The sequence below is a fragment of the Dermacentor silvarum genome, chromosome 2 (genome assembly GCF_013339745.2).
Source record: "Dermacentor silvarum isolate Dsil-2018 chromosome 2, BIME_Dsil_1.4, whole genome shotgun sequence".
In the NCBI taxonomy this organism is placed as follows: Eukaryota; Metazoa; Arthropoda; class Arachnida; order Ixodida; family Ixodidae; genus Dermacentor; species Dermacentor silvarum.
This window is the reverse complement of record NC_051155.1, coordinates 121,875,248-121,892,819: the sequence shown is the minus strand read 5'-3', so window position 1 is coordinate 121,892,819 and position 17,572 is coordinate 121,875,248. Positions and strand designations below refer to the sequence as shown.

Here is a 17,572-nt window from a genome sequence, read left to right as displayed (position 1 = left end):
ACTCTTGTGGACCGTCACAAAACATTCAACTTCGACCATTCGTGCGCCATAGGTGTAGTCCGTCATTTATTGTGCGTTTACAGTGCGCATATATTCAAGTATGCGCCCATTCACTTATTCTTGATACGTCGGCGATAGAGTGTGTGTAAGTTTTCCTGCCATTTGGGACAGATGTGTATAGATAAAGTGCGCGAAACTTACTATGAAAGGAAGCGGCGCTACTCTCTTTGTCATTGTTTAACGAGTGGTACTCACACTTGCCGACCTTCCGGGGATGAAGTCCTTTCTTTGAAGGTTAGCGATACAAGGCTGGTGCATGAGCAAATTTCTGTATCCTCGAGGAAAGCCGTACATCACGAAGTGCCGGTAACACGTTCGGACAGTTGCAGCAGCGGCCCGCGAACTTGGCCACACAGATTCATTATATTCCTTAACATGCCAGTCACTATTTTTGCAGCCAACTACTGCACACGTCTTCAATCCCCATGATTCAATCTAGCATGATTGGAGCACAGTGTGTTAGAGAAAAGTCAGTTGCATTTCCGACAGCTGATCGCACAGAAGCAAGGTAGAAGCGGTAATGGTTTCGTATTCGTGCGTGGTCGCTGAGGAGAGGTATGGAGCACCGCCGTGAGCGCCATCTCGTTTCTCTAAAACAAACTGCTCCGCGAAAAGGGTCAATAGCCGTTGTTCTCGCCAACGTGACGTAGCGTGTGCGTGCGCTCACGCTACATCGGACTATATAAGCGCCTTAAGAGCTGCACTCAAAAACAAACTAAACAGCTTTTCCGTGGGAGCGTCCATGAATCCAAGCTTAAGTGGTCCGCTAATTACACGGACTTGCCTTCACATCCACCCTCTTCACAAACAGCCACAATAATAAATTCCCGGTCACTAGAAATTCCATTCTCGCTTCAGCCTTGTGCTTTTGGTAGTTGCCAATGTCCAACCCATTCCCTCTGAGGCTGCCCTCCAAGCAGGAGGTCTCGCTTTTACTCTAGCGAGTCAGCTTTTGCAAATGATTGAGAGCTTCAATCTGAACCCTACATCCATATTATGCGCAGTGCGCGCCATTTTGAAGGCCCAGCCTGTGGTCAGTGCTATGGAAACACGCTCATAGCTGGCTGTATAGAGACTACGGTACTCACGACTGTTGAAGAACATGGACAGTAGCGTGGCGTGCATAGTGCACGAGCTCCCGAAGCACAGCAGGATGAAGAACACTAGCATGGGGTCGCTGTACTGGATGAAGGAGCGCCCTTCCTCGTTCCTCTTGACGCACACGAACAGCATCATGAGCGTCGCTATGATGACGTGCACGAAGGCGGCGCTGAGGTAGTGGCTGGTCCAGTACACCCAGTCTCCTATGCCCACCAGCCGGAGCATCTCCTTCATGCCTACGAGGTTACGACGTTGATGATGATGATGATGATGATAATTAGTCTAATAATAATTATAAGTCGCAGTTTCATGCGAAAGGCGAAGCATCGATTACAATAGCAAATTATTGGACATCTATACGAAGTAAGGATAGTAGTTTTATCGGTCGTATAAACTTGTAAACATAGGCACACGAACTAAATCAACAAGCATGGTGTCACGCGCACACAATCAAACATGAACGCATGTCACTCGATGACTGCAGAAACTCGCTGTTAAAACGCTGGAGTGAGAAAGCGCGGCCGCATCAGCGAGCGAATTGACATTCATGCGTCTCTCACATCAACGCGAACTGAGCCGCGAAAACACAGCGCGCGGCTGACAATGTCCTTGTCTCAGATGGCTTCCGCCCGGGCCGCATGTTTATATTTGCTCCCAAGCCCAGTGCTGGACCGCTGGCGCCGCCATGCGCCGCTCGCGCGTACCATGTTTCTAAGTGGTTTCTTTCGCCGAGAGCGCTTGAACGAAATCTATAGTTCACATGAATGCAAGCGTTAGGAGCGTGGCTGTATGGCCTAGTGGTTACGACGCTCGCTTCAGGACCAGGCGTACGCGGGTTCCAATCTCGTTTTGGCTAGAAACTTTTTCTTGGTATCACGCTTTTCTTTTTTTTTCTCTGTTTGGCAGCGCGGTCGGTTGATCCCCGGGGCCGCGGCGGAAGCCGCGGTGCCGGGCGCCGACGCGAAGCGGCGGTTGTTATGGTGTTGCGGAGCGCAGCGTAACAACACCCCAAATAAAAAAAACTGCTCCAGTCCGGTAGACTGCTCCCTCCCTGATAGTGAGATCATATTTGGATCATCAAAACAGTGATGTGTTTATTTAGGAATGGCATCGATCCCTTAGCAGCAGCTACAGTCGTCCCTAGTCACCACCAGCCCAGCGTGTTCTCCGTTCCAACGGCGGTGGCTAGAAACATGGTACGCGCGAGCGGCGCATGGCGGCGCCAGGGGTCGAGCACTGGGCTTGGGCGCAAATAGAAATACGCGCCCGGGCCGCCCGGAGTAGAACGCGCCCCCCTCCCTGCCCTCCTTCCGGAGCCAGGAGCCTTGCGCGTGAGATAAGACGGCGCGCTTCCTCCGCGCTTTCCTCCCTTGCATGCGCGACATTGAACCACGATCGCCGGCTCACCCTCATGCACTTTCACTCGCACATATGCATACGGCGTGCGGCGACGGCAGAAATGAGCTTGGAGTGTCCATATAATTGCTATCGCAATAATAATAACAGATGTATTGACTTGTCAATTGCAGGAGGAAGGCCTCTCCAATGACGTGCTATCCTGGAAAGAGTATGCAGAGTTTAACCTGTGTCTGCAGATTTCGTAATCACATCACAACTCCTAATTATCTACCTAGTACCTCGACCAACGCTTGGGAAAGCTTAGGAGTGAGTATCAACGGCGAATATCTCAGCAACCACCGATTTGCAGATGACATTGTCCTATTCAGCAACAATGGAGACGAATTACAGCAAATGATTGAGGACCTTAACCGAGAAAGTGTAAGAGTGGGGTTGAAGATTAATATGCAGAAGACAAAGATAATGTTCAATAGCCTGGCAATGGAAGAAGAAGTCAGGATCGCCAGTCAGCCTCTAGAGTCTGTAAAGGAGTACGTTTATCTAGATCAATTACTCACAGGGGACACTGATCACGAAAAAGAAATTTACAGAAGAATAAAATTGGGTTTGAGTGCATACGGCAGGCATTGCCAAATCCTGACTGTTAGCACTGTCGTTCAAAAGAAAAGTGTACAATCATTGCACTCTACCGGTGCTAACATATGGGGCAGAAACCTGGAAATTAACAAAGAAGCTCGAGAACAGGTTAAGGACCGCACAAAGAGCGATGGAACGAAAAATCTTAGGACTAACGTTAAGAGACAGGAAGAGAGCGGTGTGGATCAGAGAACAAACGGGGATAGCCGATATTCTAGTAGACATTAAGCGGAAGAAATGGAGCTGGGCAGGCCATGTAATGCGTAGGATGGATAACCGGTGGACCATTAGGGTTACCCAATGAATACCAAGAGAAGGGAAGCGCAGTCGAGGTCGGCAGAAAACCAGATCGGATGATGAAGTTAGGAAATTTGCAGGCGCAAGTTGGAATACGCTGGCGCAAGACAGGGGTAATTGGTGATCCCAGGGATAGGCCTTCGTCCTGCAGTGGACATAAAATAGGCTGCTGCTGCTGATGATGATGACCTCGACTAACGATTCTCTCCATTACTGCCTCTCCCCCGTTTCCCATTGTGAAAATCAGACGACGCGGTGAATGAACGATACGAGCAAGAAGAGTAGTCCTAGCTGCTTCATGTGGTCGTATTGGCTTTCTATAGCTGGCTGCGTTTATTCAGCCTCATTTTTTTTCTGTATCTGTACCGCCAATTTTATCGCTCTAACAAACTGCTGTTTATCTGCCCAAGGCCTTAGATGAGCTGTCCGAGTCCACTTTCTTTGAATCGCTATTATAATATTCGCTCAACACTTTTACTCTCTCATCCATGCTGATATCTGATGGTTTACTTGTTTCCTGGGCTACTTGGTTCATATTTATTATGGTGTAACATAATAGAAACCACACTGGGAATAGGCCGGACAGGAAACTCTCTCCCCTGCCCGGTCGCTTCTCCACTTGGTTTCGCGTGTTCTTCATCCTAAGTGACGTCCCGTCTCTGCCTTTAGCTCGGGCCCAACTCCGATTCCGCCAATTCAGATATCTCCCGGACCGATTTTAATTACATTTGATGCATTTTGGTGAGAAAATTTAATTCTAGTGACGGTTGGAAGCGGAACTTTCATTTAGGACTTGAACTTTATTGTCGAAAATTGCCAAATGCGAAAAATAAAAAGAAGCACGATGTTTACAAAGCCGTAAATCTGTGCCAAAAACAGATATCACAGTTCTGTAAACTGCACCCGTTAGAACATTCATAGGGGACAAATTTTGAACATTAATTTATACCTATAGTACGTGAATTTGTTACAATATTTACAAGGGTTTCCCAAAAGTCCTACTTACACAATAGTGGTGCACTTAAGAGTAATGTATATTATGACAACATTGTCGGCTTTAGATGTACCATAAGATGCAATTGACAGAATCGAGATATCATTTTTCATTTCAGAATTGTAATCTTGATAGTTTTGCCTTCGGAATATTTGCGATCTTCAACAATTTTGATAAAAAGTTGACATCCGAAATAGAAGATCCGCTTCTAACAGTCATTAGATGTTAACCTTTTCTTTTAAATGCGACAAACCTCATCATATCTGGTGCTATAGTTGCCAAGAAAAACGATTTATACTTTCGCATGTATTTAGATAGGAGCGCCCCGAGCTAAAGCTCCCTCTCAAATAAAATTATCTATTTCATCACGTTAATAAGAGCAAAGCGCGTTGAGCGATGGCGGTCGAAAGAAAGCAAGGCGTGTCACAGAAATGAAATAGGTGACATGATCCGATGCGGCTGGAAAATGCGACAGTTTGCTGCTCTTGGAAAAAGGTTCCGCGCATATCCATTTGACAAATACAGGAGCTTAAGACTTTTTTTTTTCTCTATTTTTGTCGCCTGCAGTGAGAGTGCAGCCACGTGCTGGTATGTCTCATTGGATGACACGCAAGTTTGCAATGTGTCTGAAGCTCTCTTTGTGCGTTGATGCTTCCCGCCGCCACTGCTCATTTTTACCCGTGATCCCGCAACACCCACTACCCTCACTCCCGCGTGAGCGCTCCTCTGTTTCTAGGTTAAAGTTCATCTCCTCTCGCGCTTCTGACACGAGCAGCCACCTTCAAATTTTGGACCCGTTGAGCGATCACTACAAAGCCAACGCACTGATATGCGGAGAAGTCCATCGCGACAAAAGGGACGACGATGTCTACACTTCCGCCACTGGATGTGCAAGGCCGTCCCTGCTTTCGCTCGCTGGAGCAGAAATGCGTTGTTCAAACGCAGACTTGAAGCCAATACCCTCGTTAAATGACGTCGGTCAGTGGCAAAACTTGCTGTATATCTACCATCGCCTATTCAGAGCGCGTCGTAGCAAACCCTTAAGCAGCACGAATCATCCGCGCTCAGCACGTCGGCTTTCGCTATGCGTTTTGTACTGCCTCCCCCTTTTGCCCAGTTTTGCGCATCAAACTACGGGATTAAGAGAACCGCAAGCAACTCGCTCAGACATTTAGTAGACTCGGTTATACCTGTGACCTTCTCTTCGCTGAGCATGGCGACGAAGAAAGCGAAGGGGATCAGCATGCCGACGCAGAACCGGGTCAGCACCAGAGCGTAGTTCTGCGTGTCCTTGTACTCGATGTAGCTCGGGTAAGGGAAGCGCTGTAGACTCACGGGCTGCAGCATCTGCCCGGTATGGTTGTGCAGGGACGCCTGTTTTTCCAGGTGTAGCTGCTGCAACGTTCCCATGATGGGGAGCAAGGTGTTCATCTCCGGGAAACGCTCCTCCGCTGACGGTCCCTCCGGCTGAGACAGGATCCGCTGGGGGTAGTGGACCTGTAAAGACCACGGCATTGCGTAAGAAGCGATCCATATCATCCGGTTTTCTGCGTTTCTTATTCGGGCCATTTACATACACCCAGCGGAATTAAATTTCGCGACAGCACGCAACGTCAGAGAAAAACAATGTTTAGGACATCTCCCTACCAAGGCTCACGTCGAAGTGCTGAATGCAGAAACAAACCAAACTTATTGCGAACCACATATAAGTAAACGAGAATCGACTGAAGCCTCAATGCTATATGAGAAAAAAAAACCTGAAGTTGGTCATCCGCCTTCCGTCATGTAGTAAAATACAAGGAGACTTTTACACCTTGCTCGAAGTTCCGGATTTCGGGGTATCCTACATACATGCAGCCTATCATTTTCAGTTTCAGTTTATTATCCATTCAACAGCAATGATTATGCACAAGTCGCATGCAGACGAGGGTCCAAAAGTCAACGACTGCAATGGGACCTCGGGTTTAAAAAAGTTGTATAGAAGACGTGGCTTAAAGCATCAAATTGTAAAAAGTACAAGGAGAACCAATGACCGCCCGAAATGCAACACATTATTAGGTGACAATAAACAAAGAAGTACATATATCAAAAAGCATAATTATAAATCAGAACATATTATTGGCCATGAAACTATTCACAAAAATAAAACATTTGAATTCGTGACACCAACTGGTACCAATTGACCCAGCAAACTACAGACTAAAATTTGAATTCACGTTTGAATGCATTCATTCAAAGATGATGTTTGTTTAAGTGAATGTGGTAGGTCATTCCATATTTTTATCGCTGAAGACGACGGGGCCATTTTTGCATAGTTGGTGTTACATTTAGGCATAATTATGGGAAAACCTAGTGCTGTAAGTATTTATGACAACTCTGCAATCTACAAACTCGTAAGCAAGCTGTTTGGTAATTTAAAAAAATGTCGCAATTTCGCCCGAAAGGCGAAGCATCAATTGCAATAGCAAATTAGTAGACAGCTAGTCGGAGTAGGGATAGTAGTTTTATCGGCTGCATAAAGTTGGACACATTCGCTTACTAACTGAATTAACAAGCATGGTGTCAGCGCACACAAGAAAACATGAATAGATCACACTCAGTGACCGCAGACAACCACTGTCAAAACGCTGGCAGCAAGCGCAGCCGCTGCAGAGAACGAAGGTTCGTGCGGTCTATCGCTTCAACGGAAACTGAGCGGCGAATGCACAGCGCATACAAAGGTCAGAGCCGTGTCGAGATCGCTTTTAAGAGACGGTGCGGGCGACCGCCGTAGCCGGGCAAAGTACAAGCGCAGTTGTTAGCAGAGTAGAAGCTGCCTCCCCCCTCCCTCCCACGCTGCCTTCCCGCTTTCCTCCTTTCGCGTGGGAGGTTGAGTGGCCAGTTCCCCTTGCGCCCGGTTGCAAGATACGCATTCGGTGCCGCAGCACAGCGTCGCCCGTCCTCCCTCCCTCCCATACCCCCACGGCCTTTCGCGCGACGGAAGGTACGTTTGCTTTCCGCCGTGCGTTCGCTCTCCGTGATAGCGCGCTTCCCCCGCGCGCTTTCACTCGCGCATACGGCGCGCGGCTACGATTTTATCGCCCTTGGACTTTATACGGAACCTCGCGGCGACGGCGATGGCAGAAATCTGCTTCAAGTGTCCATATTATTGCTATCGCAATAAAAGAGGTTACTGAAATGATAATTAAACAAGCCGCATGCAGGTAGAATAAAGTTAGCCTGAAGTAGCGGGAGAGTATTGAAGTAAAACGAATTATTGGTAATTATGCGAATAGCCTGGTTCTGTATGTGTTTAATAGACCATAGGTGACAATTATATAACGGGTGTTTCAGCGAACATTTTCAAAAAAAAAACTTAATTTAAAGGTTACCTGTGGCAGATAGAACAATTCTAGTTCATGAGCTGGTCTACGTGAAGAGGCGGACATCACTTGCAAAAAATTGAGCTGCATAATCAACTAATTAAGAAAAAATTACGAATTATTTAAACTAAATACCTTAAGCCAATATTGCAATTTACAAACTCTAGCAGTGGAGTTCGCAAGGTGGATCCACTTGGAAAGAATTCTCAGGATTACACCAGTTTTTAGATATTAATTCCAGGACTTAGCGGAGAAATGCATTGGCGTTTCAGTTACTTTTGTGCTTCCATAAAACGACGTTTTGTTGATAAAGTAACTGGAATTCCAATGCATTTCTCCGCAATGTATAAGTTATAATCGATTTTACCTTAACCTAATGCGTCATGTTTTCTACATAGATGTAAATCTACTTTTCTAAAGGTCCACCTTTTGCACGAATGCAAGCTTTGAGTTGCTTTGGAAGTGCATCGATGGCGGCACGGATGTAGCCTTCGTCTAATTGACTTCATCTTTTTTTTTTTTTTTTTTGCAATGCCCAACACAGAGAAGTCAAATTGGGGTGAGGAGCGGAGCAGGCGCTGTTTTTTAACGCAGACGAAAATGAAAAGTCAAGAGAGATCAGATCCGAGCTGTTTGGGGGCTATTCTGCAGCGGAAATGAAATCGGGCACGCTTTCCGTACACCATTGTTGCACCAGTACGCCATTGGCATTCGCCTTGTGAGACATGTCCACTGACGGTTTCCGCAATGAGATTTGTCCCAAAGCACGCAGGACCTCCTTCTTCAGGACATCGTCCACATAGTTTGCGCTGTTCATTTTTGCTCCCTGCTCAAAAAAAATGATGGCATCTTTCCATTAGAAGCGATTGCCCCAAAACATTCACTGATTGATGTCGAGAAACTCTTGAGGCAATCCTTCCACTAACACTGGGTTCTTTGAGTCTTCCTGTCAGTGCCCTGTTGTTTTGGTGGTGTAAGAACCACTCAATATAGAACACTGCCTCGTCTGTGCAGAGAATGCTGCGATGGCGTGCCGTGCTGCCGAAGGGTTTGAGCAGGTCTTTGCTCCTTCTGACCCTGGTTTCTCTCATGTGCTCTGAGGGTCAATGAACTTTCAGGACATTGTGCAGGCTCCCTTTCAGAGTTCAGACAGGACGTTCGGGATTTCCTTCGATTTGGACTATTACAACTGACCTTTAGAGAGTGCGAGAACTGTTGCCGCACTCTGTAACTAATCCTGATTGTGCTGTCGCAAATTAGGCCATGCAGCTGGCTCATACTGTTCTGTACTCTCCGCTGGTATAGCATATTTGTTCGTTTCACAATGCCTTTATGATGTTTCATAATGCGTTTCTGTTTCACTTTTTATCACAAAGCCAATTTAACATTTATTCTACTTGAAATTTGGCCCGTTAAGTAAGTTTGTGAATTAGGAAAGTAAATATACAACGCGTGTTCTTTTTTGTGGGAAACGCAATCTGCTGTTGGAACACCGCCGTGCATTTAATGGCTGGAACCTAACTAATGCGAAATCAAAAGCGAAGAAAAATATTGAGCATTGCTTAGGTGAATTGTGACGTATATAATAATTTCTATAGAGTAAGCAATTTTTAAAAAGCTGAAATTTCATGTGTGGTGCGCCTTTCTTAATCTGCTTTACTGACCTGGCAATAATGCGATCTTGCGCCAGGGACGAATAAACAGGAGATGAGGCAATGCTGCTCATTCTTTAGCCTGCATTTATGTATGCTTTAAGGCGTAATATTGCCACGGAGATGAGAGTAGTCAAAAGGGAGAGGAAACTGTATTTACAAAATATATACAGAGAGAGACCGCTGCACGCAAGATGGCAGAACAACGAAAGAAGCGCTACTCCGATCGTCGTCTTCTTTCTGGCGCATTCTTCCATGCTCGGCAGGATGCGTGCTTCAGTGAGCGGGAATAGCGCGTAACAATATAAATAAATAAATAAATAAATAAATAAATAAATAAATAAATAAATAAATAAATAAATAAATAAATAAATAAATAAATAAATAAATAAATAAATAAATAAATAAATAAATAAATAAATAAATAAGGAATTCCATGTTTACAAGCTATAGCTATAATTTGACCTGTAAAAAGCAATTGTGAAAGCGCAGTAAGGTTATAAGACAAGTTCCCTATCTTTAATGTCACCAGACAAAACAAATTTCTCCTTGGAGTTTTACGTGCCAAAACCAGTTCTGATGATGAGGCACGCCAATTTGTGAACTCGGAGAGTAACCCATTCTCCATCGCATATGGCAGGGGGAGTGTTACAGCAACCGCTTTAGAGCCGTGCTGTTGTTGATTGGAACCCAAGTAAATTTGATAAGCTTTTTCTGAATGCACTTTTGTTTCAGATGCTTCCAGCATGTATTCACAAGGAAACCGGATGTTACAAATATGCGCGATGTTTCAAGGAACCGCGATGTTACACGGATATTCGTCACATGCTTGCAGCATAGGAAGTCGCTCAGCTTCTCCATAAAATTTACGTTGACAGGAGAAGACAGCCGCCTGTATTGTAGCCTACCTTCCAGTTTGCCTGCGGTTATTAAACAGATTATCAACAAATACGGCGATGACAGAGAGCTCTCGTACATCCGCCGTTCAGAGGAAGCCCACTAAAAGCGCAGATATGGTCCGGCGTTTCCAGTGTGCTATTGGCAGCAGCCGGCCAAGTCGGAAACGTAACGCCGGCGACGATAGGATCGCGGAAAATTTCCGCCAGTATAGTTCAGCACGTTCAACGTGACCCGCAGAAAAGTAGTGATCAGCGGTTGGCGAAGGCGCAAACTCAGGACGCTCTCTTCAGCGAACCCTACCTGCAAACCTATAGGCCAGCATGCTGCCTGCCAGCGAAGATAGCGCTCGATGCACTCTGGTCTATAGCGACTGCGGCGTGACATAGGACACCTCTTATTCCCGCGCCGGCCGCGTCAGAGCGCGCCGAACGTCCGCTAGCTGCGCCGTGTGACTCTAGACTGTAGAGCGTTCAATATTTAGCCGGCGTCAAGGGACCTTAGCCAGCGCCGCACGTGGCGCGCGTCTGCGCTACGCCGGACCATATCCACGCCTTTAATTTCGACCCCATTCGCCAGCTGTCGGCGCCGCCTGCACAGGGCTGCAAATTTTAGGTTGGGGTAGCTGAAGACAAAGAGCCATGGCGAGCGAACACTGGTGGCAACATGCGATAACAACAGGCTGAACGTTGTCGCGGTTGTTGTTCCGTTCCTCCCGCCAGTTCCCGTATTTCCCGGCAAGCGAAGGCCGCCTCCTCATGTGCTGCAAATCCTGGGGCTGAATTCACAAACATGTTCTTTCGTAAGTGCTTTTTGTCGTTCGCTGGCCGCCTTCGCTTATGATATGTCCTTCATCAGGATTGGCCGAAATTTTCACTTACGAACAATTCTTGCGCAAGAACGTTTTGTGAATACAGCCTGGTCCATAGCTCAGATTCCATTTGCATTCGACATATACGTTAACTTTACCGGTAGATTTGCTCCCTATTCCCGTCGACATTCTCTACGGAAAGAAATTGATAGGAGGGGAAAGCCCGCATCACTTACGAGCACGTCGAGAGGCAGGCTGCCGCCGAAGAAGGTGACCCGCAGGCTAATCGGCACGCTGTCCTTGTCGCCGGGCTTCACGTTGCCGAAAAATAGCCCCACGCTGTGCACGGGCGTCCGGTTCTGCCGCATCATGGCAGCGACGATTTCTTTGTCCGAGTGCATTCCCATCACGTCGGGCACGCTCAACATCTTCATGGCTTCGCGCGTCAGCCGAGACAGGTACTTGTTGTCAGCGGGCGCGTATAACACCTGCCAGAGGAAGCGATGACCAGGGCCGGTATTTTGTAGCGATGCATTTTAAAGTAATAATGCCTTTTCGCGCTTATCGCGCTTTGTCAGTGGTCGGAGCGACGGTCCGCTCACGATATCAACGTTGATAACGCGAGTGGACCGTCGCTCCGACCACTGACAAAGCGCGATAAGCGCGAAAAGGCATTATTACTTTAAAGGCATCGCTACAAAATACCGGCCCAGTGCATTTAATGAGGGCACGCAGAGCCCGTTCGGGAATATCTAACGAACCATTCGCAGCGGGCACAACTCGCAGAAGAACCAATATCCCAGCGATCTCGGATAGGTGATGCCCAAACGTAGTGGTAATGACGTGTTTCTGCATGGCTCTGCAATCGCTTCCGGTGCGTGAAATCAGCTAAAGCGTAGCCTTCGAGATTGGCTTGTATTACTAAAAGGCCCCCGTCGCTGGAGCGCGGGTTTGGACGCAACGTATTACCGGTGCTTCGTCAGCCAATTTAACCTTATGCTTTGTTTTATATCATGTATTACTGTATTACTTTTAATTCGCTCATATGATTGCATTGGAAGAAACACACATGCCAAAAAAAAAGCCGGCAGATCCCACGCTATGTGGGAATCGAAGCGAAGCAGTGTGCCTACCAAGTTAACGAAACGACCATGATAGCACCAAGATGTAGGTGGCTGTTTCATGACCTACATGACACCCATGCCATGCCCATGGCCTATCATTTAATTGTGTCCGAACCCATTTCAGTGGTTTTTTGGTGTTAATCTTTTTTCGCTGAGTCACGCTCATGACTGACTTCTACCATCATCCTTTAGTGTTTCCTTCACTCAGTACCCACGTCCGAACCCATTTCAGTGGTTTATGAGTGTTAATCTTTTTCGTTGAGTCATTGTCATTTTGCTGAGTCATGCTCACGATTATGACTTCTACCATCATCCTTTAGTGTTTCCTTCCCTTAGTACCCATGTCCGAACCAATTCTAGTTACATACCAAATTAACGAAACGACCATGAGAGCACCGAAACGTAGGCGGCTATTTCATGATCTACATGACACACATGTCATGACATTTGTCATGGCCTATCATTTATGTTCGTCATACACTCTTGTCATACTATGCCAATTTTGGTACATACCAAATAAACGAAACGACCATGAGAGCACCAAGATGTAGGCGGCTGTTCCATGACCTACATGACACATATGTCATGATATTCAAGTCATGACCTATCATTTATGCTCGTCATACGCTCTTGTCATACTATGCCAATTTTAGTACCTACCAAGATAACCAAACGACCATGAGAGCACCAAGACGTAGGCGGCTAGATAGATACTGTGAAAGTGTCAAATTTTCGCCAAGAAATGCTTCGCATTTAAAAATAATAATAACCGTAACCCTCTTGCGACGTATGGCAGCTAATATTTATAGAAGCAACTTCATTTTTGGTGATATGACCCACATTTTTGCAGGTTCATTTGACATTTTTTTATGATTATATTGATCGAGAGATCGCCCTACCTGCTTTTAATGCGAATTCCAGGATGCAAAATAACGGACGATGATTCGGTACGTCACAGTACCTGCCAAACCCTGTACTACATCCCCATTGCCTCAAAACCAGCGGCGAACCTGTTGGACTTGCACCATGTCGGGCTGCGTATTCCAGAAGGTGGTTGGGTGGATGGGCGAAAAGATGGTGTCCCCCTTGCGAATCAGCGGCTCGCGCACCACAGAGCTCTCCTGAATTCCCAGTAGGAGCACCACCATCAACACAATCTCGAGCAGCGTGGTGGTGTAGCGGCGACACAGCCGCTTCACGTAGACGTTCTTCCACACCAACATTAACAGCTGCCGCCAAGGGGACGGCGCGGGACGGACCGAAGGGTCAACCTCAGGAACGGCCATCGCTGCGACCGGAGGACGGCCTGCGGATCGACAAATGGTTTCTCAGCACGGGTACACATTCTCTTCTCATGGAGGGGAGACATTCGGATAAGCACTTGAGCTTGAGAAGCATGACTGCCAGTATCGAAGTCACAAGTAGATTCTTCCGAGTAAGCGGAACATCTTTTGTAATACGTTTCACTTACTAGGCTGCTGGACATTCTGTGGAAGGAGATTATTATGTTCCCCTTAATTCTTAAACTTATTTTTAGTGGCATTAAGAGTGAAATACAGTAATAGCGGCAATAACCTCGAACGATGGAAAAGTCGACTCTCAATGGCATTCGTTTCACAAAGGTTCCACTTTTAGTAAGAGCAACATGTTTGCACATATATTTCACTTGCATCGCGGAACCTGTGTCGGAGTGTATGGTAGATGCTCTCTTAATATTAGTTGTTGACTAACGTCTTGCGTACCTGAGTGGTAGCACACTGAAAGGTGTGCGATATTTACAAAATTGAAATAAATCGCTCAGGTGGTTAATTGCCTAGCTTCACCTTTAAGAGTGGAACGCGGCAGCATTGAAATATCCCTCACTGCTTCTCACGCTTCCCGGCAACTGCAGCTAATGTAACCGTAATGTTTACCGGGAAACGCTCGAGGCGAACGCTATGCACGAAGGTGGGCTTTCTGGTAGAAACGCAGCCTCTTGCGTGGGCCGATCCCAGAAGTAGTGCACATCCGCGCCAAGAAAAAATTATGTTATAGGTTTCTGTAATTGTTTCCTATTTTTAATATTTCAGTCTGAGAAGGTTTAACACCCGCCGGGGTGGCTCAGTCAGCTAAGGCGTTGTGCTGCTGAGCACAAGATCGCGGGATCGAATCCCGGCCGTGGCGGCCGCATTTCGATGGATGCGAAATGTAAAAACGCCCGTGTGCTTGCGTTTTAGTGCACGTTAAAGAACCCCAGGTGGTCAAAATTAATCCGGAGTCCTCCACTACGGCGTGCCTCATAATCAGAACTGGTTTTGGCACGTAAAACCCCAAAAAGAAGAAGAAGATTTAACACAAAACGCATGTGCTGTCGGTGTTTTGTTTCGCGACATTTGTTTGTGAGCTGTCATTCTTCAAATCGGAGGAATAACGTTTGTCAAGTATGTAAGACAAGGTATGAGCAACTTTAGTGATAGATTGGTGTGGTGATATAAACCGAAAATACCGAATGTCACATAGCAAGGCGTGGCATATACATATACTTAAATATATAGGGTAAATTTCACTCACGGGACGACGACACCAGCGCCTACACCGAATTTTCTGCGACACAGGGCCCTTAACGCTATCGCGTTACTTCATTCTGCGCGAACTTGTGCCCGACAAGTAAAAAGCTAAGCTATCATCTTACCTTGCAGACCGAGAGTCCACTGTTCACCCTCCAAGGTCGCTTCTCTTCAATTGTTCATGTCCCATTCCGATCGCGCAAGCGTTCCCATTCAGCGAAGACACGTGCCGTCGAGGCATGTTCTCCTGCATCTGTGCGGCGTCGTTTCGCCCATGCGCAGTTGATACCGTGGGGAGCGGCGCAGACATCGGCGCGCGTAGCTTGAAGACGAGGTACGTGTATGGCGTCAACATTTTATTGCTATAGCAATTATATGAACACTCCATGCGGCTTTCTGCCGTCGGCGTAGTTGTCGCCGTCGCCGTGAGTTTCCGTATGAACTCCAACGGCGATGAAATCGTCGCCGCGCGCCGTATGCTGTATGTGCGAGTGAAAGCGCGCGACGGACGCTCGCTTTCACAGGGAGAGAACGCACGGCATGAGAGCAAACGCGACTTCCGTCGCGCGAAAGGCCGTGCGGGGGACGGGAGGGAGAGAGGGGAGGTGACGTTTAGCTGTGGCACCAAATGCGCATTTATATAAAGACGTTGCTAGGCGAGAAGGTGGTAAAGACTTCCGACGCTGCTCGACGAGTGTCCCGTTCTGATCTCATCGAAAACTTCCGAGCCGCCGCCAGAGGCACCGGCAACAGTCACCAACGCCGCGCGCGTTCGGTGCGAACGCGGGCAAAACGCCGACGGCGACGACAATAGTTCCGCGCTTTACTAGTACCGCTACATGTTTATACAGCTGATAAAACTACTATCCTTGCTCTCTACTAATTTGCTATCGCAATTGATGCTTCGCCTTTCGGATGAAACTGCGACAATTTTTTTATTAATGCGATAGCGTTAAGGGCCCCGTGCCGACGCCGACGCCGGCAACCGGCGTCGGCGTGCGATGTCGGCGGGTGGCGGAGATCATCCCGAACCACGCAGGCCCTCCGAATATATTTAGGTACATGTATATGCCACGCCTTCTTATATGACATGCGGTATATGCGGGTTATATTGCCACACGTACCATTCTATCATTAATGTTGCTCATGTCTTGCATTCTTGACAAAGCTATTCGACTGAATTTCGAGAATGACAATCCACAAACAAATGTCATGAAACAAAACACCCACAGAGCATGCCTTTTATGTTAAATCTTCTCAGACTGAAATATTAAAAGTACGAAACAAAAACGGAAACATGAAAATTATGCAATTTTTTTGGCGCAGCTGTGCAATATCTCCGGTATCGCCCCACGCAAGAGGCCGCGTTTCTATACCAGAAAGCTCGCCTTCGTGCATAGCGTTTGCCGCCAGTGTTTCCCGGTAACCATTACGGTTGTTTAAGCTGCAGTTGTAGGGAAGCGTGAGACGCAGTCAGGGATTTTGAATGCTAACGCGTTCCACTCTTAAAGGCGAAGCTTAAGCGTCCTCCAATTTTTTCTTCCGTCCTTCGTCCCTTTTGCGCTATCCGATGTTGTGGATTTGCACAAACTAATCTAATCTTATCACAATTCTAGTAATCTCGACATTCCGCGGACATGCGCAAACATTTTTTTTTTGCCAGAATAATGTGCCACGAGCCGATAATCGACCGACTTGCGTTTAGTCGGTGGAGGTCATTTTCCTCCTCCTATTCAAGGGCAGTGTTATGGTGACACTTCTGCAATTTTATACGGTCCAACATTCAAACATATAAAATATAAGGATGACATTCGACGGGGCTCAAACTGGACAAGTTCGTCACCGGTGAAATTGGTGCGAAATAGGATTGATTGGCATGTAATGAGATCGAAGACACCGATTCTGTACCGTGTTCTTGACTCATATATCAAATACCAGAATGCCAATAAAGTGCGTAGGCCTGATGCGAAGGCCAGAGCTACGTTTTATCACCCATCAATGGCAGAAATTCAGCTCCCTTACGCGTGTTCGCACTACCACGTCGTCACCAGGGCTACAAGGTCATTCTTGCAGAATAACAGCACACAACAAGAAGCATTGAGCAACCTGCATCATCAACTCACCTTGTTGAGGCAAAGCCATTTGCATTTCTGAGGCCCGGTCTTCGCACGTCTGACGAAAGGTTCCAGAAAAAATCGGCACGAGGAGGCACGCGGCGGTGATGACAATGATGATGGTGACCCTATGATAGGGCTCACACCCACCCTGGGGGATTGGCCAAGAATGTGGCACCTAAACTTTTACATAATCATGGCGATGATGATGATGATGAGGAGGAGGATGATGGCCTCACACTATGGCGCGTACCCACACTGGGGGATTGGCCAAGAATTGACTGTCTGAACTTTTACGTAGTGTTCTAAAACTTTACATATTCGTTTTAATAAACAGAAAATAGGAAAAGAAAAAGAAAATTTTTTTTTAATCTGTCGGCCCTTACACTCCGTGAAGATGGTTAACCTGCGAAGCTGAAACGTGCGGCCCCGGTGCTTATCACTGGGTTAATCCCGAGGGTTCATTAAAGTATTTCTGAATTATGAGGTTACACACACTTTCGGCTGCGACGGAGAGAGCGACGTCACTGACGGTATGACCGCAGTCTGACGTTATCGCTTGCGTTCGATGTCTCGAGTTTGCTCGGCGGCGTGGTTAGCAGCATTCGCCTGCCATTGC

General features: G+C 47.0%; 1 protein-coding gene across 1 annotated transcript in view; it reads right to left on the bottom strand.

Annotated features, from left to right (window-relative positions):
- LOC119440331 (retinal-specific phospholipid-transporting ATPase ABCA4-like) overlaps nt 1–17,031 on the bottom strand; it is a 139,998-nt gene extending 122,967 nt beyond the window's left edge. Inside the window, exons 1-5 of the mRNA XM_049662870.1 lie at nt 16,963–17,031; nt 13,304–13,599; nt 11,406–11,657; nt 5,638–5,944; nt 1,149–1,397 (exon numbers count right to left, since the gene is read on the bottom strand). Coding sequence (XP_049518827.1) covers nt 1,149–1,397; nt 5,638–5,944; nt 11,406–11,657; nt 13,304–13,599; nt 16,963–16,987 — 1,129 coding nt within the window. The 5' untranslated portion in view covers nt 16,988–17,031. The remainder of the gene's footprint in view (nt 1–1,148; nt 1,398–5,637; nt 5,945–11,405; nt 11,658–13,303; nt 13,600–16,962) is intronic.
- Between the last annotated feature and the right edge of the window lie 541 nt (nt 17,032–17,572).